Source organism: Stegostoma tigrinum, chromosome 19 (genome assembly GCF_030684315.1).
Source record: "Stegostoma tigrinum isolate sSteTig4 chromosome 19, sSteTig4.hap1, whole genome shotgun sequence".
In the NCBI taxonomy this organism is placed as follows: Eukaryota; Metazoa; Chordata; class Chondrichthyes; order Orectolobiformes; family Stegostomatidae; genus Stegostoma; species Stegostoma tigrinum.
Genome location: NC_081372.1, coordinates 10,254,334 through 10,276,643, shown reverse-complemented (window position 1 = coordinate 10,276,643; position 22,310 = coordinate 10,254,334). Strand labels below are relative to the sequence as shown.

General features: G+C 43.3%; 1 protein-coding gene across 2 annotated transcripts in view; it reads right to left on the bottom strand.

Annotated features, from left to right (window-relative positions):
• The window catches only part of rbck1 (RanBP-type and C3HC4-type zinc finger containing 1), a 54,856-nt gene extending 33,087 nt beyond the window's left edge, over window positions 1-21,769 (bottom strand). Inside the window, exons 1-5 of one of the 2 annotated variants that reach the window (XM_048550584.1) lie at window positions 21,647-21,769; window positions 18,593-18,682; window positions 14,240-14,384; window positions 13,004-13,097; window positions 1,974-2,190 (exon numbers count right to left, since the gene is read on the bottom strand). In XM_048550584.1, coding sequence (XP_048406541.1) covers window positions 1,974-2,190; window positions 13,004-13,097; window positions 14,240-14,384; window positions 18,593-18,650 — 514 coding nt within the window. In that variant the 5' untranslated portion in view covers window positions 18,651-18,682; window positions 21,647-21,769. The remainder of the gene's footprint in view (window positions 1-1,973; window positions 2,191-13,003; window positions 13,098-14,239; window positions 14,385-18,592; window positions 18,683-21,646) is intronic. The other variant, XM_048550585.1, reaches the window with a different exon arrangement.
• Between the last annotated feature and the right edge of the window lie 541 nt (window positions 21,770-22,310).

Sequence of the window (22,310 nt, the reverse complement as noted above, 5' to 3'; positions counted from 1 at the left end):
ATTTAATTACACTTTTAACATATCATAAGGGGCAAGGTGAGCTTCTCTGGGTGTTTCGGGTTTAATTAGTAGAAGGGTACCTCTAGTCCCACCGTAACGGATTGTGGCTGGTGTTTCAGTTTGATTATCAGAGGGATTCAGCCTCCCCCTTCTCTGTAACAACATTTTTATCCTACTGTGTATGCAAGTGTCCCCTGGACAGGAAATATGGTTTAGAGCTAATCACATAATCATTTCTGTTAATCAGACGATGTGCAGGAATCTGAGTGCATTGTTCACAAATCCATGCACGCATACGTACGCACAGATTATATTACATCTTGGTGATATCATTAGGAGTTTGTGAAATGCTTTCTTTCTCTCTTCTACTTATTAGTAATAAATGGAACGTCAAACAAATAGAGTTTGTTAATATTGAACCTGAGTCTTTTGCACTGGGCCTCTGCACAAGGCCTCTTGCTTCTCCTCCTCTTCCTCTATTATAAGTATTAAGAAGAAACACTTTTCAACACTTTTAAGAAGTCATATTGCTCTCAAAACTTTGACCGTTTCTCTCTCTACAGATCCTGCCAGACTTGCTGAGTTTCTCCAGCATTCTGCACGCTTGCTTCAGATTTCCAGCATCTGCAGTATATTGATTTTATATTAATAGGTTAAGCCTTTGCTTTTAACTGTAATGTCTGGATTTGTGCTTTATAAAGGGCAGAACTGACTTTTAGTTTCAGCACTTCATATATTGCAAGGATGGAACAATGTTTATTAGGTTTCTGAACTAAAGCCAATCTTTAGTTAGAATGCTCAATATTCCAGAGGACACATTTGTTGCAGAGTGTTGTTTACTGTCCACTAACTGGGGACAAGCAGTGTAATGAATCATTATGCGTCTTCCCTGTCCATTGCTAACCCCCAGGGATTCAGACTAAGTCTGGATAGTGCCCACTTCCATGATTACCGTCTGGTGGTTTTCCATTGAGCCAACATTGTCCACTGAGCTTGATCTCACCTCCCCTCCCTGAACTCACCACATCAGTCTAGAAGGGACATGTGTTGCTGAGTAGAAATCCCCATTGGAGTTCAGGTCACTAAGTAAAGGTGGCACAGTGGTTCAGTGGCTAGCACCGCTGCCTCACAGTCCCAGGGACCTGGGGACAATTCCAACCTTGGGCAACTGTCTGTGTAGAATTTGCACGTTCTCCCCGTGTCTGTGTGGGTCTTCTCCGGGTGCTCTGGATTCCTCCCACAGCCCAAAGGTTAGGTGGATTAGGATAGGTGGATGCCATAGTGTCCAGGGGTGTGCAGGCTAATTAGGGTTAAGGGGGAGGAGTTTGGGTGTGATGCTGTTCAGAGGGTCAGTATGGACTCAATGGGCCAAATGGCCTACTTCCGCACTGTAGAGATTCTATAAAATATTGGTTTGTTTCAAGAATCACATATCCACCTTTTGTTTTTATACACACTCATGGGGCGTGGGTGTCTCTGGACGGCCAGCATTCATCGCCCATCCCTAGCTGCCCTTGAACTGAGTGGCTTGCCAATTTCGACAGACAACTGAGAGTCAACCACATTACTGTGGATCTGGAGTTACATTTAGGCCAGACTGGGTAAGAATGGCAGATATCCTTCCCTGAAGGACATGAGTGAGCCTGTGGGTTTTTCCAACAATCAACAACAGTTTCATGGTTATCAGTAGATTTTTAATTCCATTTCTTTTATTGGGTTCAAATCCCAGACCCCAGAACATTAGCTGAGTTTCTGGGTTAATACTCGAGCAATAATACCACTCGGCCATCAGCTTCCCAGATTGTGGTTGACCAAATCTTAACAATTAATACCCCACACCTAATAGAAGTATATCAATCTCAGTTGTTTAGATCTCTGTTGACTGCCAGTATCAGCAACTTGTTGTGGGGCAGATGGTTCCACATTTCCACTAGCCTTTCACTGAAGAGATGTTTCCTGAAATGAATACTCACCACTACCTGTCTCTGCTGCTTGCTGTAGAAGCAGAATCCGATCCAGTTCACACTGTCTCTGTGTGATGTTGGCCTGCTTGCCTGATAGGAGGTACATGAATGCTGTGTCTCCATCCTTTCGAATGCCATGGAAGTGCAAGGTTTCATTGTCCTTTGCCAGCCGATGAGCGATGATCCACTGTTGCAGTTTCGGATGAAAACTGTAATCATTATGGACCTTCATGGGAGACGAGAGACAAGCAACACTCAACAAGACTTTCAAACTGACTCAAAAATAAAGAAATTGCCTTTGTCTCGCACCTTTTTACAACCTGACAATATCCTGAGCATTACAGCCAGGGAGGAACTTTCAAATGCAGTGATGGTCGCTGAGGGATAAATATTGACTGGGACAGAGCAGAGAATTAATTGACTCTTCAAAAAGAACCATGAGATCCAAGTGAGACAGCAGAAAGGTCACTGATTTATTGTCTCAATTGAATTGTGGCACCTTGTTCTGTGGAGCATTTCATCAGTGCAAGACTAAAATCCAGCTTGTGTTACACAGAATTCCCCCAGAATCAGACTTGAACCTAGAACTTGCTGCTTTAGAGGTGAGACTGCTGTTATCGAACTAAAGCTAAGACAAGTAACTTGGAATTACCACCAATGGTGGGCGGACTAGGGGCCTAAGGTTCCTGATGGAAAATTAGTCAGATCTGCAAAGAAGTGATATGAACAGTTACAAAAAGAGATCATTGGCGAATTAGATCGCTCAACACCTTACTGCCGTCAGATATAGAAAAAGAGCGATGAGTAACTCACCTCCTGGTTCACCAAAGTCTGTCCACTATCGACAAGGCTCAAGTCAGGAGTGTGATGGAATACTCCCCACTTTCCTGGATGAGTGCAGCTCCAAGAAGCTTGACACTATCCAGGACAGGACAGCCCACTTGATTGCCACCCCTTTCTGCATTTTAGACATCACTTGTCCATCACCGACACACAACAACAGCAGTATCAACATCAGACTTGATCAGGGTTTTTATACGGGGGACCGGTGTGTATATGGTCAGGGAAGTGTCACATTTGAGTTTTACTCGTGTTTAGGTCAGCGGTAAGGGGTGGTAGATATGTTTTCTGCCCTTACCCCTACCAGTCTCCTAATGCCCCACTCGGCTGACATTTCCCACCTTCCCAAGCTTCCAGTTCAATAGGGCTCCAGTTCTCAGATTGAGTTATATAATGTACAATGTGCAGCTCGTATCTTCTCCAAATGAACATACAAATGGGAGCAGGAACGTCCCAAACCTGCTTTGTCATTCAACAAGTTCATAGCTGATCTGTCTATGGCCTCAACTCCACATTCTGACTTATTTCCCACACTCTTTTGTTGTTAAAGAATTCATCTACCTCTGTCTGTCGGCTATTCAATGACGCACCTGCTCCATGTGTACAAGATGATGAGTCATAATTTTAAGGTGATCGGAGGAAGATATAGGGGAAATGTCAGAGGTAGGTTCTTTACACAGAGTGGTGGGCATGTGGAGCATGCTGCCAGCTGTGGTAGTGGAGTCAGCTATTTTAGAGACATTTAAGCAACACTTGGGTAGGCACACTGATTTTAGTATAATGTAGGGTATGCAGAGTAGATTGATCTTAGTAGGATAATAGGTTGGCACAACATTGTGGGCCAAAGGGCCTGTACTGTTCTATGTCGTATGTTCCAATCTCTAGGAAACAGGGAGTTCCAACACACTCATCTTGGTCTTAAATGAGTGACCCCTATTTTTAAACATTCAAGTCCCTTCTGCAAGAGGTAACATCCTTTCAACGTCAATCCTGTCAGGTTGCCTCAGGAACTTTAATCAAGACAGACACTGTTAGGACACTGCCCTGGGACAGGTGGGACTTGAACCTAGATCTCTCGGTTTATAAGTAGGGACACTATCGCAGCACCACAGATTCCCCTTTTTCTACGTTATTTGTTCCTTCTTCAAAAGAACTTCAGTAAATTAGTCAAACATAATTTCCCATTCACAAAACCACATTGACCTGCCTGATTACACTGAAAACTTCTAAGTGCTATCCCACAACTTGAAAACAGATTCCAGCATGTCCTCTTGGACTGTTGGGAAGCTAATCAGCCTGCAAGTTTCTGCTTTCTGTCTCCCTTCCTTTCTTGAATAGAGGAGTCACATTCGCTGTTCTCCAATCTAATGGAACCTTTCAGGAGTCTGGGCAATTTTACAAAATGCAATCCAATGCTTTGTTCTGTTTCAGCAGCCACTCCTTTAAAGAAAATTCGACAAACTCCATTAGGACCTGGACATTTATCAGCTTTTAGTTGTAACAATGTTCTCAGTCCCCTTTCCCTGGTGAATGTAACTAAGTTCCTCTATCCCTTTCAACTCTTGACACATATTTATTTCTGAGATTTTATAGCTGAATCTTGAATCTTACATGCAGGCTGCAGGAGGCACCTCTTCCAATCCTGAATTCAGAAGAATGATTTGGACATAAGCCATCTTCCTGGTTGAAGAGCTGGTGATTAAGGAAGACTAACAACACTAACAATAGGGTACAGTACTTTAGAGCTTCAATCAATACTAATGACAGTGCAGGCCTAATTTGTGATTAAGTTTTAACCAAATAATCACAAATGCATTTGATCTAATATCAAAAGAAATGGTTCTTTGCATCCTGGACTTTATGATCTGCTTCCATTCAGGAACACAATTCATATCTCATGCTGTTTTCCTCCCACACCTACTGCTGACAGAATGAACCTATACAGTGTTGGCTTTCGCTCAACAACAGCGCTCTCACCTCTAAGCCAGAAGGGTTCAAGTCCCACGGTGAGGACTTGTTGTAATTATAAACTAGTATTTTACATTAACATTTTGATTCAGTAAGTCTTTTTGCTTCCGTAATATAAGTTTCCATTTTGTGTTTGCATTTGTTTTCAGGTTGGTACCCCAGGTTGTCTTATTTTCCCTTTGCTTCAGTCAAAGAGAAAATTATTCCACATTTTGACCCCTTTATGCCCCTACCCCAAGAGGAGGTGATGGGGCAGAATCGGAAAAAGTCACAGTTTGTTTGTTTGTTGCTTTTGTTTTTCCAGAGTCACTGGAATTTCATTTTGGTTCAAAAGTCAGGGAAACTTTTACTTTTCTGTTTTAAAAGGGTAAGGTGAGCTTTATTGTTGACCTTTTCGTTTAAAGAAAGTGGACCTGTCGGAAGCAAGTGTGGACAGAACCAGCCTTTGGTTGGAGGAGCAACTCCTTTCAAACTTTTCCAGTTACACCTACCGTTACTTAGTAAAATGGTTTGTATGGACACACAGGATCACTCAGCTGAGGAGACAGTGGACCCCTTGGCTGGAAACACAGGGACCCCTTAGCCGGACACATAGCGGATCCCTCAGCTGGACACTCAGGGTCACCTTGGCCAGACATAGTGGATTCCCCCTTCAGTCAGACATAGTGGATACCTCCTCTCAGTTGGACACAGTGGATCTCCTTGGCAGGACACAGTGGATCCCCCTTCTGTTGGGCAAGCTTGATTTACACAATGCATTGTAACAACTCACCAAACTTTCAAGAAATCCTTGACATTGTCATCTGTGATCACCCATTCAAGACCCTACCATCCTCAGCTGGTATTGCATTGCTGTTCCTTCACTGTTACTGGATGAAAATCCTGGGACTCGGCTCCTAACAACTCTGCATGTACTCTTTCCTCCCTCACCCTGACCCTAACCCTAACCCTAACACCACTGCAGGTAACCTTTCCTCCCTCACCCTGACCCTTTCCTCCCTAACCCTAGCACTGAGGGTACCCTATCTTCCCGAACCTTAACCCAATCCTCCCTAACCCTGCCGATGCTGGAGAATCTGAGATAACAAGGTGTAGAGCTGGATGAGTACAGCGGGCCAGGCAGCAGCAGAAGAGCAGGAAAGCTGACGTTTCAGGTCTGGACCTTTCTTCAGAAATTCTGAAATGTGAAATGTCAGCTTTCCTGCTCCTCTGATGCTGCCTGACCTACTGTGTTCATCCAGATCTACGCCTCCCTAACCCTGACCCTATCCTCCCTAACCCTGACCCTATCCTCCCTAACCCTGACCCTATCCTCCCTAACCCTGACCCTATCCTCCCTAACCCTGACCCTATCCTCCCTAACCCTGACCCTATCCTCCCTAACCCTGACCCTATCCTCCCTAACCCTGACCCTATCCTCCCTAACCCTGACCCTATCCTCCCTAACCCTGACCCTATCCTCCCTAACCCTGACCCTAGCCTCCCTAACCCTGACCCTAGCCTCCCTAACCCTGACCCTAGCCTCCCTAACCCTGACCCTAGCCTCCCTAACCCTGACCCTAGCCTCCCTAACCCTGACCCTATCCTCCCTAACCCTGACCCTAGCCTCCCTAACCCTGACCCTATCCTCCCTAACCCTGACCCTATCCTCCCTAACCCTGACCCTATCCTCCCTAACCCTGACCCTATCCTCCCTAACCCTGACCCTATCCTCCCTAACCCTGACCCTATCCTCCCTAACCCTGACCCTAGCCTCCCTAACCCTGACCCTATCCTCCCTAACCCTGACCCTATCCTCCCTAACCCTGACCCTAGCCTCCCTAACCCTGACCCTATCCTCCCTAACCCTGACCCTATCCTCCCTAACCCTGACCCTATCCTCCCTAACCCTGACCCTATCCTCCCTAACCCTGACCCTATCCTCCCTAACCCTGACCCTAGCCTCCCTAACCCTGACCCTATCCTCCCTAACCCTGACCCTATCCTCCCTAACCCTGACCCTAGCCTCCCTAACCCTGACCCTATCCTCCCTAACCCTGACCCTATCCTCCCTAACCCTGACCCTATCCTCCCTAACCCTGACCCTATCCTCCCTAACCCTGACCCTATCCTCCCTAACCCTGACCCTATCCTCCCTAACCCTGACCCTATCCTCCCTAACCCTGACCCTATCCTCCCTAACCCTGACCCTATCCTCCCTAACCCTGACCCTATCCTCCCTAACCCTGACCCTATCCTCCCTAACCCTGACCCTATCCTCCCTAACCCTGACCCTATCCTCCCTAACCCTGACCCTATCCTCCCTAACCCTGACCCTATCCTCCCTAACCCTGACCCTATCCTCCCTAACCCTGACCCTATCCTCCCTAACCCTGACCCTATCCTCCCTAACCCTGACCCTATCCTCCCTAACCCTGACCCTATCCTCCCTAACCCTGACCCTATCCTCCCTAACCCTGACCCTATCCTCCCTAACCCTGACCCTATCCTCCCTAACCCTGACCCTATCCTCCCTAACCCTTTCGTTTGCAGCTTGTGGCTGTGCACCACCACCTTCTCAAGGGTCAACTGGGGACAGTCAGCAAACTACCTTGTAGACACTACTCACGTCCAGTGAAACAGTTTTAGAAGTCGGTAAATAATGCAGCAAAATAATTGGTACTCGCAGCTACAGCTTAGCATAGAAGAACACTTTTATGATGCACTTGTATTGGTCATTTTAACAAGCTAACTCCAGGACATGCACAGTATTCAATATGTCCCCTTTCACTTTGGAGATGTTCACTTCCAATGGGTGTCTTTCTTTCAAATTGGAATGAGTCTAATCAGCGTATTGGAGAGAAACATTGAAGTCTACAGGCTCAGAGTGGACCGGAGATTGAGACAAAGAGCAGGTTGGGAAAATCATGAACTCCGTACTCATTCACTGCTGCTGTCATCGACCCCAGAGGTTTCAGTGTGGTATGAGTTGGTGGGAGGTCTGTAGACCCTCTACAAGTTTCTCATTCCCACAGAATAAATAGATGGAACCATGCAATATTCCTCAAAGCACTCAAAAACCACGGAGCAGGCACGTTGTGTGAATAAAAGTTGAAACTAGTCACCAAAAAGTTGTGATTACTGCTTTTCATATTTGAAAAGCACAATGAGTGCTTTGTATGAAAAGAAAACAGTAGACTTGCATTTATATGGCACTTTTCACAAACCACCAGCTGCCCTAATACTCTCTATAGCCAATGATGTGCTTTAGAAGTCTAGTTACCATTGCCATGTAACAAACATAGCAACCCATTTGCACACAGGTGAGCTCCACAAATAGTAAGGTGGTAATTAAGTAGATAATCTGTTTTTGTGATGTTAATTGAAGGGTAAGTATTAGCCAGGACACCAAAAGGGTGCTCTTCTAACTATGATTTTAAAGAAGGGCCTATTGCATTCGTGTATTTCTTGTCTTAAATCCACCTGTTTCACTTGTCTCCCCAGTACAGGACTGCCTTAAAAACAACTTATTCAACATCATTACATAGAACAGGAAGGGTGTAGTTAGAGTTCCCAAGCCAGTTAAACCTTGCACTTGACATAACTTTATTTGCAATCAAGGAAGTGGAATGGATTGATGCTCTGCCAAATATTTCAGTGGGGTGTTCTGAATCACATCTATTTCCAGTCTAAAATCGGTTAAAGGCAGGATTTGGACACATAAGCCTCCTGTTATTAGGACCCCAGATGAATGATAAACACTGAACTGTGCACCAGTCTGTTTTTATAACACAAAGTTGCGTAATCCCAAAACAAGCAACACTCCATCAAGTCTTTGGATCCAAAATTACTCATTGACAATTTGACCGAGGTACAATTGGAGGAAGAAAGATTTATTCTCATGAAAAGTGTTTGAACGGTTAGCTACAATGAATAGCACTGTGGTTTCTTCAATACTTTTTTTTTTGTCCTCCCCTTCTGAAGACACTGATTCATACTGTGGCACATTTCCCCTGGCATCGGGCACCATTGGGTGCCTCATCCTTTAAACCCATCAACAAATTTTTAGACCAGTCCTCACCCACCCTTTCGCCAGCTCTTGAAGATGACGATTTTTGTTACACCCCCCACACCATGCCTGCTGTCTCTGGGGAGCCCACCACACCGCCACTTTCACTGGGATCAACTAACTCAGGGCAGATTAGGAACAACACCTGCAAGATTTGGGATCTGTACAGTTCAATGTTGCATTGGATTTAGAAGAATGAGAGATGATCTCATTGAAACATAGCGGATCCTTAAGGGACTTGACAGGGTGGATAATAGGAGGATGTCTTCCCTCATAGGAGATTCCATGACCAGAGGGCATAGTCTCAGAACAAACGGGCACCAATTTAAGACTGAGGTGAGAAGGAATTTCTATTGTCTTTGAAATGCCCTGCCATAGACAGCTGTGGGGACACAGTCTTTGCGTATATTTATGGCTGAGATTGAAGAAAGAACAATACATCACAGTAAGAGGCCCTTTAGCCCTCTAAGTCTGCGCTGACATGTTTTGCCCTTCCGTAATAAAACTGGCTTCACTTACAGGATCTGTATCCCTCTATTCCCTTCCTGTTCATTTATTAATCCAGGTGCATCTTTAATGCTGCTATTGGGTCTGCTTCCACCACCTCCCACTGGCAGTGCATTCCAGGCACTCACCACTCTGTGTGAAAAACCTGCCTCGCACATCTCTTTTAAACATCCCCCCTCCTCGCACCTTGAACCTGTGTGCCCTAGTAATTGAACCCTCCAGCCGGGGTGAAAAGGTCTCAAACTTTCCACTCTATCCACGCGATTCACACAATCTTTTATCAGGTCGCCCCTCAACCGCCTATATTCCAGTGAAAACAACCCAGTCTATCCAACATTTCTTCACAGCTGAAATCCCCCATACCAGGCAACATCCTGATAAATAAAACTTTTCTGTAGCCAGTCCAAGGCATCCATATCCTTCTGGTAGTGTGGTGACAGGAACTGTATGCAATATTCCAAGTGTGGCCTAACTAAAGTTCTATAAAGCTTCAATATGCGACTGTCTATCCTTATACTCAATGACCCTTCAAATGAAGGCAAGCATGCCATAAGCTGTTTTATAACCTTCCTGCATTGCCACCTTCAGTGATCTGTAGACCTGCACACTCAGAACCCTCTGCATATCAATACTCCTAAGGGATCTGCCATTCACTGTATAGTTTCCACCTGTACTTGACCTTTCAAAATGCATCACCTTACATTTATCCGGATTAAACTCCATCTGCCATTTTTCTGCCCATGCCTCCAACTGATCTACATCCTGCTGTATCCTCTGATAATCCTCCTCACTATTCACAACTCCACCAATCTTTGTATCATTCACAGACTTAGCGATTAGACAAGCTAAGTTTTTCTCCAAATCATTTATGTAAATCTCAAGAACAGCAGAGGTCCCAAACTGATCCATGTGGAACACCCACTAGTCACAAACCTCCATTTCAACAAGTAGCCTTCCACTGCTACACTCTGTCTCCTATGATTAAGCCATTTCTGTAGTCATCTTGCCAGCTCATCCCTCATACCATGTGATTTCACCTTTTATACGAGTCTGTCATGGGGGACCTTGTCAAAGGCTTTACTGAAGTCCAAGTGGACAACATCACCGCTTTTCCCTCATCTTTGCCACCTCCTCAAAGTATTCATTTGGGACCTCACTTAACTCTTGTCGCTCCATACATAGATTCCCTCCTCTGATCTTGAATGGGCCAACCCTTTTCCTGGCTTCTCTTTTGCTTTTTATATATGTATAAAAAGCCTTGGGATTCTCCTTAATCCTGTTTGCTAATGACATTTCATGACCCGTTTTAGCCCTTCTAATTCCTTGTTTAAGTTCTTTCCTACTTTCCTCATAAACTTCAAGGGCCCAGCCTCCTAGACCTTACATATGTTTCCTTAGAAAGATTCTTGATCAGAGGTGAATCAAGGGTTACATGGATAGGACAGGAAAATGGGAAATGAGAAATGTCAGATCAACTTTGATCCTTTTGAGTGTTGGAGCAGGCTCAAAGGGCTGAAAGGTCTACTCCTCTTGCTATTTCTTACGGTTTTATTGGCCAACACATCTAGAGATTCTGGAGAAGATACAAAATAAATTTGTAAAAAAATTGCAAGGTTATAACTCTCAAGAATGAGCAGGATGAAAAGATAAAGCTGAGGAGTGATCTTGGAACTTGCAGAGCAATGTAAAACTAAAGACCATAAGTATATATGAGTCACTAATAAACCCAATGAGATATTCACCAGAAACCTCTTTACCCAGAGATTGGTTAGAATGAGGAATTTGATACTTGAAACAAGTAGCTTAGATTGGTTTCAAGTTAAGCCAGATATGTACACAAGGGAAAAAGGAAGAAAGGTTGTGATGAATGGGTGAGATTAAGTACAGTGGAATGAGAACTCTTTGGAACATATGCAGTATCTCAGATAACAACTTAAAACTTCTTGGGCCAAATGGCTTGTTCCTGTGCTGTAAAATAATTCTACCTCACTCCTCCTTTAGGTTATTTGTAGAATTTGATAGAACACATTGCACAGAAACAGGCTATTCACCCAACTTGGCAGTGCTAGAGTTTATACTTTGTACATCACATCTCCCGTTCTATTTATTTCATCTCAACCATTCAGCATTACATTCCACCCATTTCGGTCTTCTGCCTTATTTTTAAGTGCAAAAGCATGTGTTTTAGTTGCAGATATTATTTTAGCAAAATTCTCAGTCACTATGTAACTTTCCAAGATTACCACTTTCACAAAGTCTTTGAACATCTTCTCTAATATCTATTTTTGGGACTGGGTGTTAAATGATGTGTGATAACATTAAGTGGGGAAACACTTTTACATTAGAGCATTTGATGAGGATTGGAGGAAGCACGTTGCTCTAATTCTGTGAGCTACGTATTGAACCTTCAAAGATCTCGTATCATTCATCTAATCTGGGTGCTGAAGTATTTCTTTCGATTCAAGCAGTGCACACACTGCTTATCATGCTATTTTTGTGCTCATTGTGGTATCCCAGTGAAATAAACAACAACTGTGTTATTGTTGCCATGGTGACAGGCTTCAACTTAGCAGAAGTACCAATGTGTTCTTTATTTTACATTATTTGCACAGAGGGTACAGACCTTTCTCCAACATTGTTAATAAGGTAAAAGAAAATATCAGCATTCTACACTTGTGGGAGACAGTGACATAGCGGTAATGCAATAACCCAAAGACCAAGGCTAATGTTGTGGGGATAGGAGTTTAAATTTCACCGTGGAATCTGACTTTAATTAATAAATCTGGAATTGAAAGCTAGCACAATGATGACCAAGAAACTATTTCAAATGTTGTAAAAATCCATCTGCTCAACTAAGTCACTTTAGGGCAGGAGTCTGCTTTCTTCACCTGGTCTGGTCTACATGTAACTCCAGACCCATAGCAATGCAGGTGACTCTTAGCTGTCCTCTGAGACGGCCCCAACAAGCCACTCAGTCAATGGCAAATAGAGTTGGGTAGTAACTGTTGATCTTGCAGATGATTCCATGAAAAAAATGACATAGCACCTTTCATAATGCTCTCAACCTCTTTACTGCTACTTTCAAAATGTAGTTGCTGCTGTAGTTGAGGAATCTTGTAGACCACTTGGGGACAGGCAATAAATGTTGTCCCTTCCCACATTCAATTTGGAAAAACTGCGTCCTCCCACACTCCACAAATGTTAACGACCAGGTAAACTGGTTTTGTTGAGGTTCTGGAAATGATAAATATTGGTCAGAAGAACTTCCCGTTCTTCTTCAAAGGAGTTATGTGGAATCTCCTATGTCCACCTGAGAGGGCAGGCAATTTAAAGTTTCATCTGAAAGGCAGCACTCCAAAAGTTAGGGTCTAACCTCAAAGCTCTGGAGTGCACCTTGAACCAAGAGCCTTCTAATACCCAGAAGCGAGTGTGTTACCCACTGAGGCACAGACTGCCCTGCAGCGTCTCTAAGTAGCGTACAAAATCAATCAATTGACCCTAACTGTCCTGGTCAGAAGAGCACAACCAAATCAAATATTAATCACATGCAAAACTTGTCGATTATGTTATCCCAGCGTTAAACTGCAGACTTTACTGTCACCTTCCACAACTCCACCAGTCATTGGCCAATCTGGATTCCGTATCATATTCCATTGTAACCAGCTTCTCATTTTACCTTTGCTTTTAACGTTGCGATAGTCATATACGGGAACACATTCATGGTGATGGATGTACCATGTGACTGTGAATCTTCAACTCCAACTTTTAATCTGCAATGTAAGCAGTAGAAATTTGTTTCTCTCTCAAAACTATGCTGCAATTTTTCAGCAGGCTTGCACTAAATTTCAACTGCAAAGATATCAATACAAGGGTGATGGGCATTGTAAAGTTCAGGGTAAGTTGACAAGAAATATTTAGGAAGTTGTTAATAGCTAGCATGGTTTCTCGACAGGAATTAGTGAAAGCTGCAGTGGTCCAGTTCTAGGTCCATTTCTTTCACCTTTAGCTCTGCAGAGATCCTGTTCCACAGCCAAAGGCCATCAGACATTCAACAGAAAACTAAAGGAAACTTATTCCTATCTGCTCACCCAGGAATGGTGAAAGGTATGGAGTATGGTGCGGATAATTTTGATTAACAATGTTTAGAGGTGTTATGATACACTAATGGAATGTGATCTAAGATTAGAAAAGATATGAGAGTTGTTCAGAGCCCCAAACCTGCAGAAGCAATACAGTCCAGAGAAACCTGTCGAAATACAAACTTAACTGGCAGAGAGGCCTGAGACAAACCACTGAGTGATTCAGCAAGAGCAGAATAAATCTATGATCAATAGAATCAGAAATACTTACAACACAGATGAGGGCCTTTTGGCCCACTGTGCCCTGAATAACCCTTTTAAAGAGCAGAACTGCTTAGTCCCACATCCCTTCATTTTGCCCACCATTTTCTCCACATTCCTCTTGTTTAAACATGATTTAGTAAGGAGTCCACGCACCAAAGATTTGACAGAGAAGCTCAGAATCATGAAAATATATTGTCATTTACTCTATCAAGCTCCAGAAGATTGTGTAACCAGAGTACCACATAATTTAAGGCGACTGGCAAACAAACAAAAGGCAACATGAGGAAATATTATTTTACGTGGCAGGCTATTGGGAAGTGGAATGCCCTGACTGGGGGAACCAGTGGAAGCAGGTGGAATAGCAACTTGCAAGAGAGAACTGGATGGATACTTGACGGGAAAATCAACTACAGGCCTATGAGGGAGGAATGGTATTAATTGAACAGTCCTATCGAGGAGCCAAAACAAATCCGCCCTGTGGCTCCTCTGCTGTATCATTCTACAATCGTACCCCATATTTTTTCAGGAATATAGTAAATATTCTGAGAAGTCTTGCTGAACAAACTCACTTGATTTCATGTTGAGGAAAGGCAGCCTCCTTGATTTGGACAGTAACAGGGACACATTTCTCTGCCAGGATCTCAGCGCACTGAATTGCTGTGGCCTTGTCTCCCAGTTCAATCGCTCTGCTCAGTTTCTGTGTAACAGCTTCCACTGTTGGAATAAGAAATGTCAGAGGCCACCCGCATTGTTAAAACAGAGAGGGGAAGGTAGGAAAAGGCATCTGGAAGCTATCATTATCTAACCTTTGCTTGTCCTAACTCCACCCCGTTTGGTCCATTGACCCTTTATGGCCCTCTGTCCAACACAGACCTTCTCTGTTTTCTCTTTCCTCCATCCTACCCTATTTTCCTGCCTCTATATTTGATTAAAATCTGTTAAATATCAAACATTTCTAGTACTATTGAATGTTCGTTGTACTGAAACAGCAACTCAATATCTTTTCTCTGCAGGTGATGCCTGACTTGCCGAGCAGTGTTTCCATCAATTTCTGCTGATTTTCTGGCTAATGCTCCTGTGAAGCACGCTGGTATGCTTAATCTGACAATTGTGGGGAGACATTCAAGAGTGTGGTGATGAGAGTTCAGAGGCATTTTGTTCCTGTTAGAGCGAAGAGTAAGGCTGGTCAGATTAAGGAATGATGGGTGAATAAAGATATTTAGGTTCTAGTCAAGAATAAAAGAGAATCTTAATTTAGATATAGGCCATTTGAGTCAATTGAATCTCTTAATCAATATAAAGAGTGTTAGGGGCATTCTTAAGAAAGAAATCAGGAAGGCAAAGGGGGATATGAGATAGCATTGGCAGTTAGGATTGAGGATAATCCAAAGGGATTCTACAAATACATTTAAAGGAAGAGGGTAACTAGAAACAATGTTGTCTTTGTACTGAACCTCAGGAGATGGGAGGGCTACTAAATGATTATTTCATGTCAGTTTTTACTGTGGAGTCTAGAGAATACAGAGAGATAAACTTTGATGTTTTAAAAACAGTTCACGTTACAGGAGAGAAAGTTCAGGAGGTCTTAAAGAATATAAAGACGGATACATTTCCAGACCTGATCTAATGTATCCCCAAACATTGTGGAAAGTAAGGGAGAAAATTGAGAGACCCCCTTGGAGAAATATTTGCACCATCTATAACTACAGGTATGGTGCCAGATGACTGAAGGTTGGCTAATGTTGTATCTTTGTGTAAGAAAGCTTGTAAGGAGACACTGGGGAACTATCGACCTGCGAGTCTGAGCGTGGTCATGGGTAAATTGTTGGAGGTGATTATAAAAGATAGGATTTATGGATATTTAGAGAGGAAAAAATTGATTAGAGATAGCTAGCATGATTTTGTTTAAGGAAAATTGTGTTTCACAAAATTGATTGAGTTTTTGGAGCAAGTTACCAAAATGATTAAAGACGTTCATTTGGACTTGAGTAAAGCGTTCGACAAGGTTCCACAGCATAGACTAATCTCTAAAGTTGGATTACATGGGATTCAGGTTGAGTTTGCCAATTGGATACATAATTGGCTGAGTGGCAGGCGACAAGGAGTGGTGGAGGATTTTCGGATTGGAGACCTGTGACCAGCGACCAGCAGTGTTCCACAGGGATCGGTTCTAGATCCTCTTTTGTTTGCCATTTATATAAATGATTTGGATGAGAATATAGAAGCCATGGTTAGTAAGTTTGCGGATGACACCAAAATTGGTGGCATAGTAGATGGTGAAGAAGGTTTTCTAGGATTACAAAGGGATCTTGATCAAATGGGTCAATGGGCTGAAACGTGGCAGATAGAGTTCAATCTGGATAATTACGAGGTGTTGCATTTTGGCCCAAACAATGGTAGGGCTTTTCAATTAATGGTATGGCCTTGGGTAGTGTTGTAGAACAGACAGACCCAGGGGTGTAGGTACTTGGTTCTTTGAAGTTTGCGTCACATATAGATAGGGTGGTTAAAAAGGCACACTTGTCTTCATTGCTCAGTCCTCATAAAGGAGTATAGGAATTGGGACGTTATGTGGAAGTTGTACAGGACATTGGTGAGGCCTCTTCTAGAATACTGTGTCCAGTTCTGGTTGCCCAGTTATAGGAAGGATATTATCAAGCTGGAGAGGGTTCAGAAGAGATTTACTAGGATGTTTCCGGGTATGGAAGGTTTGAGTGATAAAGAAAGGCTTGACAGGCTGGGACTTTTTTCACTGGAATGTAAAAGGTTGAGAGGTGACCTGATGGAAGTTTATAACATAATGAGAGGTATAGATAGAGTTCATGATAGGTATCTTTCCCTAGGCTGCAGGGTTTCAAGACAAGGGGGCACACTTTTAAGGTGAGAGGAGAGAGACTTAAAAAAGACATGAGAGCATTTTGTTTTTTTACACAGAGGGTGATTCACATGTGGAATGACCTTTGAGGAAATGGTGGATGCAGGTACAATTTCAACGTTTGAAACACATTTGGGCAGATAGGTGAATAGGAAGGGTTTTGAGGGATATGGGCCAGGCTTACTATAGGAAGAGGATCACATCACTCCCTCAGCCAGATTTCTATCGAGCTTATTGTTGATTACCTGAAAGGGAAGGTTCTGTGTGGAACCCGGAGAAGGTGAGAAAATGGGACAAAGTGAACTGCTCATTCAGAGAGACAGGATATGCTGCATGGTCTCCTTCTGCACTGGAACAATTCTATGATTGCATCAACGTTTTCCAAATCAGTGATAGCAAGCTCATAGGTGGCAAAGCAAGAAGCAATACATGGGAATGGGCACAGAGTGGGAGATAGTCAGTGGTAGTTGAAATTAGTATAGACAAGATAAACCTGGATTGTTACTTGTCAAGCAAGACAGAAAATTAGGAAGCAGAGGAAATGAATGCAAACAGTTTAGCAATGTAGGCAAACCCAGTGTATGAAAGAAAAGCAGGGGTAAAAGTTTGAAAATCGTGACGGTCTTTCCTTTCAATGTTTAATTATTGACAGGCTCACTTTCGAAATGTAAGAAAACTTGTAATAAACAGGAATGTCACCCAACGACTGTTCTGTATGATACTTGGCAAAAGCTGGCCTTTGTTAGCCCTTGACACTCTCGTGTCTTGGTTGGAAGGTTGAGGGATCAAATCCCACTTCAGAGATCAGGGAGCAATACTTAGGCTTCTGGCAACATCGAACAGTTGCTGTTTTTGATCCAGGTTTGTTACTATTTCAGCATCAGCGGAGGTTAGCCCAGTCAGCTGGACAGCTGGTTTGTGAAGGAGGGTGATACCAAAAGAATGGGTTCAATTCCCACCCAGGCGGAGGTTACCATGAAAGACTCTCCTTCTCAACCTTCTCCTGAGGTACAGTGGCCCTTCGGTTAAACCACCACCAGTCGTCTCTCTCTAATGAGAGAGCAGCCCTACAGTCTTGTAGGACCATGGCGACTTTTAAAAACTATATTGCTTTTGGCTAAGGTATTAATTTGAAGTCCAGTCTGCTCTCTGAGTAGCAGTAAGAGATGCCATGGCAATATTTCCCCAGCCATCAATCAACATCGCCAAAATAAATGATCCCATTGTTGTTTATGTCACTTAAATAAAAGCAAACTCCTGCAGATGCTGGAAATCTGAAACAAACACTGGAGAAACTCAGCAGGTCTGGTAGCTTCTGTGGCGAGAGAGACAAGGTTAGCTCTTCGAGTTTCAGAACACTGAAGTTCTGAAGCATTGTTATACTGGACTTGAAATGTAAACTGTCTCTCCATGGATGCTGCCAGAACTTTTGAGTTTCTCCAGAATTTCCTGCGTTTGTTGCTGATAATGTCATTTATCTGCAAACTGGCTGCAGTGTTTCTACATTACAACTTCAAACTGTACTTCATTGGCTCTGAAGTGCTTTGGGAAGTGCAAAAGAAATCCAAGTTGTTTTCATGGAAGTTCTCGCTTCAGGTGAAATCCAAACACTTTACAAATCTGCTTCGGTAGATAGAAGAATGTTGTGGTGACTGACACACTCGTGGGATCCATATCAGATACCTTTCATTGCTGAAGAAAGTTGGCAGGTTGAAAGCGTGACTTCCTGACTTTTATAGTAGCAGATGTAATTCAGTAAGGAATTCAGAATAAATTCCTGACAGAACACGTTGAGAATGTGAAGTTCATAACATGGTTGAGGTGAATTCATGGATAGAATTAAGGGGAAGTGAGGTAAACTCACAAGGGAGATGGCATCAGAAGGAAATACACACAGTGTTAGATGAAGAGGATGGGAGGGAGCTGGTGTAGAGCCAGTTGGATGAATGGACTATTTCTGTGCTATAAAGTCTATGCAATTGGCTATTAATGCAATGTGCAAAGGTTCATCACCATCAATGAAAGACATCGATTTTGAGGAACTGACCATTTTCCAGTGGGCCCATGTTTGGATTTTTTGAGGTCATCCTACTGGATGTTGCCATCTTTTCACCTCTGTAATTGTGTGGACAGGCCTCTAGGGAGAAATGGAAAGAAAATACATTAATGACAAATCAAAGATAGAATCTGAGATAACAAGGTGCAGAGCTGGGTGAACACAGCAGGCCAAGCAGCATCAGAGGAGCAGGACAGCTGATGTTTCGGGTCTGACCCTTCTTCAGAAATGGGAGAGGGGAAGGGGGCTCTGAAATAAATAGAGCGATGGGGAGGTGATGATAGAAGGTGGATAAAGGAGTAGATAGGCAGAGGGAGGACGGACAGGTCAAGGAGGCAGGCATGGAGCCAGTAAAGGTGAGTGTAGTTAGGGAGTTGGTCAATGAGGGGTGGGTAGGTGGGAGGGAAGATGGATAGGTCATGGGATGAGGTCAGCGGTGGGGAGATTTTGTAAAGTCTTGTGGACTTGTGAAGCTTGTGGGCTTTACAGGCTTCAAAATCTCACCATCCCCAATCTCATCCCAAGACCAGCCCCTCTCGTCTCCACCTCCTTGACCTGTCCGTCAGCCCTCCCACCTACCCACCCCCTCTATTTATTTCAGAGCCCCCTTCCCCTCCCCTATTTCTGAAGAAGGGTCCAGACCCAAAACAACAGCTTTCCTGATCCTCTGATGCTGCCTGACCCCCTGCTGTGTTCATTCAGCTCCAACACCTTGTTATCTCAGATTCTCCAGCATCGGCAGTTCCTACTATCTCAAAGATAGAAACTGGGGTTTCTGTTAAAGTGTGTATGTGTGTGTTTTTCCAGTGAAGATTACACTAGCATTTCAACAACTGAGCTTCATGGTGCACTTTAAACAAAGTCCAGCTGTTCAGGTGGTCATTAACAAAGGTCTTCCAGCAACAACATCAAATAAATTACTGTTATTCAAGTCATTGGCATTTGTGGGATTGTCAGCTGAAGTTAAAGTGACTTACTTTCAAGGTAACAGTTGAACGAGTATGATATCAAAGAACAATAGCAAAATTAGAGTTAAGGGGAAGCAGAAAACAACTTTCTTTTGGTTGGAGTCATGCCCGGCCCAAGAAGCTGATGGTAGTTGTCGGAGATCAGTCATCTCAACCACAGGAGTTCCTCAAGGTAATGTCCTTGACCCAACCATCTTCAGCAGCTCCATAAATGCCCTTCCCTCTGTCATAAGGTCAGAAGGTGGAATATGTGCCAATGACTGATCAATGTACAGCACCATTCCCAATGCAGCAAGATCTGGACAATATCTAGGCTTGGTCTGAAAAGTGGCAAATAACATTTGTGCCAGACAAATGCCAAGCAACGATCATCTCCAATAAGATGGAATCTAACCAACACCCCTTGATAGCATTACCTTTGCTGAATCCCGCACTATCAAGTTCTGGGAGCTACCACTGACCAGAAACTGAACTGGACCAGCCACATAAACACAGTGGCTACAAGAGCAGACCAGAAGCCAGGAATACTGCAGCAAATAACTCACCTCCTGACTCCGCAAAGCCTGTCCACCATTTACAAGGTACAAGTCAGGATTGTGCAGGGATACTCCCCACTTGCCTGGAACGATGCAGTTCCAATAACACTCAAGAAACTTCAAACCATCTCAGACAAAGCAACCTGTTTGATTAGCACAACATCCACAAACATCCACGACCAACACCCAGTAGCAGCAGTGTGTACTATCGACAAGACGGATTGCAGAAATTCACCAAAGATTCTTAGACAGCACCCTCTAAACCCAGGCCACTTCCATCTAGAAGGAAAAGGCCAGAAAATACACAATCTCCTGCAAGTTCCCCTCCAAGCCACTCACCATCTTGACTTGGAAATATATCACCATTCCTTCAGGGACAGTGGGGCAAAATCCCGGACTTCCCTCCCTCATGGCACTGTGGATCTACCGACAGCATGTGGACTGCAGTAGTTCAAGAAGGAAGCTCACCACCAGGAAAAAAATTTCTGGCTCAGCCAGCGACACCCACATCCCAATTGTGAATTAGAGCAAAGTAGGTTGTGGATGCTGGTCGAGAATCATTCATGATTAAGGTCCGCAGAGTTTTGTCAGGTTTAACAGTAAGGGACATTGAGTAAGGATGCACCTGAAGTGCAAAGTAGCCATGACCTAAATGAATGCTGGATTATTAGAATCATAGAATCCCTACAGTTTGAGATTGGGCCATTTGGCCCATTGTGTCCACACAGACCCTCTGAAATGCATCCCACCCGGACTCACCCCCCTACCCTATAACCCTGCATTTCCTGCAGCTAACCCACCTAGCCTGCACACTGTGGGCAATTTAGCATGGCCAATACATCTAACCTGCACATCTTGGGACTGTGGGAGGAAATCAGAGCACCCAGATGAAATCCACACAGACACAGGGAGAACGTGCAAACTTCACGCAATTACCCAAGGCTGGAATCAAACCCAGATCTCTAGAACTGTGAGGCGCCACTGTATTGCCAGTCAAAACCACGGACTGCCTGGTTCTCTCCTCCATTTCTCGTACCTGGATCTTTTGTTCAAAATCAGTGACATTTCCTGGGTTAAATATGATCCCCAGGATACAAATTGAAGAGAACATCTGTGGTGATGATCATGAACCTTCTGTAAACAGTTTCTGAACTGAAGCAGAAATATAAAAACTGTTGATAAATAGTAAAGACATTTCAATAAATATGTACTGCTGCCTAGCAAAATGATGCAATAAGTTTTAGAGACGTGAGAAATTTAGATTACAAATTTGCTGGGCTTTACTTTATAACAACAAGACTTCACAGTTTACATTTTCCACAACAAATACTGCAACTAACAAAGCAGAACAAATTATTTAATTACCAAAATGAGTTCTGAACATGTCATGTTACGCTTTAAAAACCCTCAAAACACCAGGAGCTGAAAACCATTTGTTATGTTTTCCTTCTTCCCTCCCTCTCCACACATAAAACGATAGAACAGGTCTCAGAAACAGAAAATTTATCCCTAAGTAAGTTAAAGAAGTGTTGAGCACATACCTCACACTATATACTTTTCGAAGGCACTGAAGGATTGACAATACATCTTATCTTAGGAATTAGGGAGTGATACACTGTCAAAAACAGGCAAGCACAATCATTCACATTTTAAAGAAAAAGTGAAACAACTGTGACAGGAAGTAGGAAGTTGCTTGTTGCAAAAGATTGAGGTTTATAGTAGGCCACAGAAATGCCTGATCAAAATAAAGGCATGAAGTGATTCAACATGTGTTAAGTGAGCTGCCTTATCTAGAACTATTTCTTAATCAATACACGTTAATGGGCTGTATTTTCATTTATCACATGAATGATTTGAGTATGCTTATTTGAATTTAAGTTAAAATCACAAATTATCGCCATTTGGTGCAGTGTTGTTTTTATCCCTCAGCAGATTTGACTCCTCATTGAAGGCAACAGAGTGTAATATTGGGCAGGTTGCAAAATAAGCATATAATACCCAATCTCACGGGACTCATGCCTACTGAGTTATGTTTAAATTGTCCCTATTGTTGACATCGAGTCATAGAGTGCAAAAACAGACCCTTGAGTCCAAACCATTCACACTGACCAAGTTTCCCAAACTGCACTAATCCCACTTACCTCTATTTGGCCTATATGCCTCTCAACTTTTCCTATTCATGTACCTGCCCAAATGTCCTCAAAG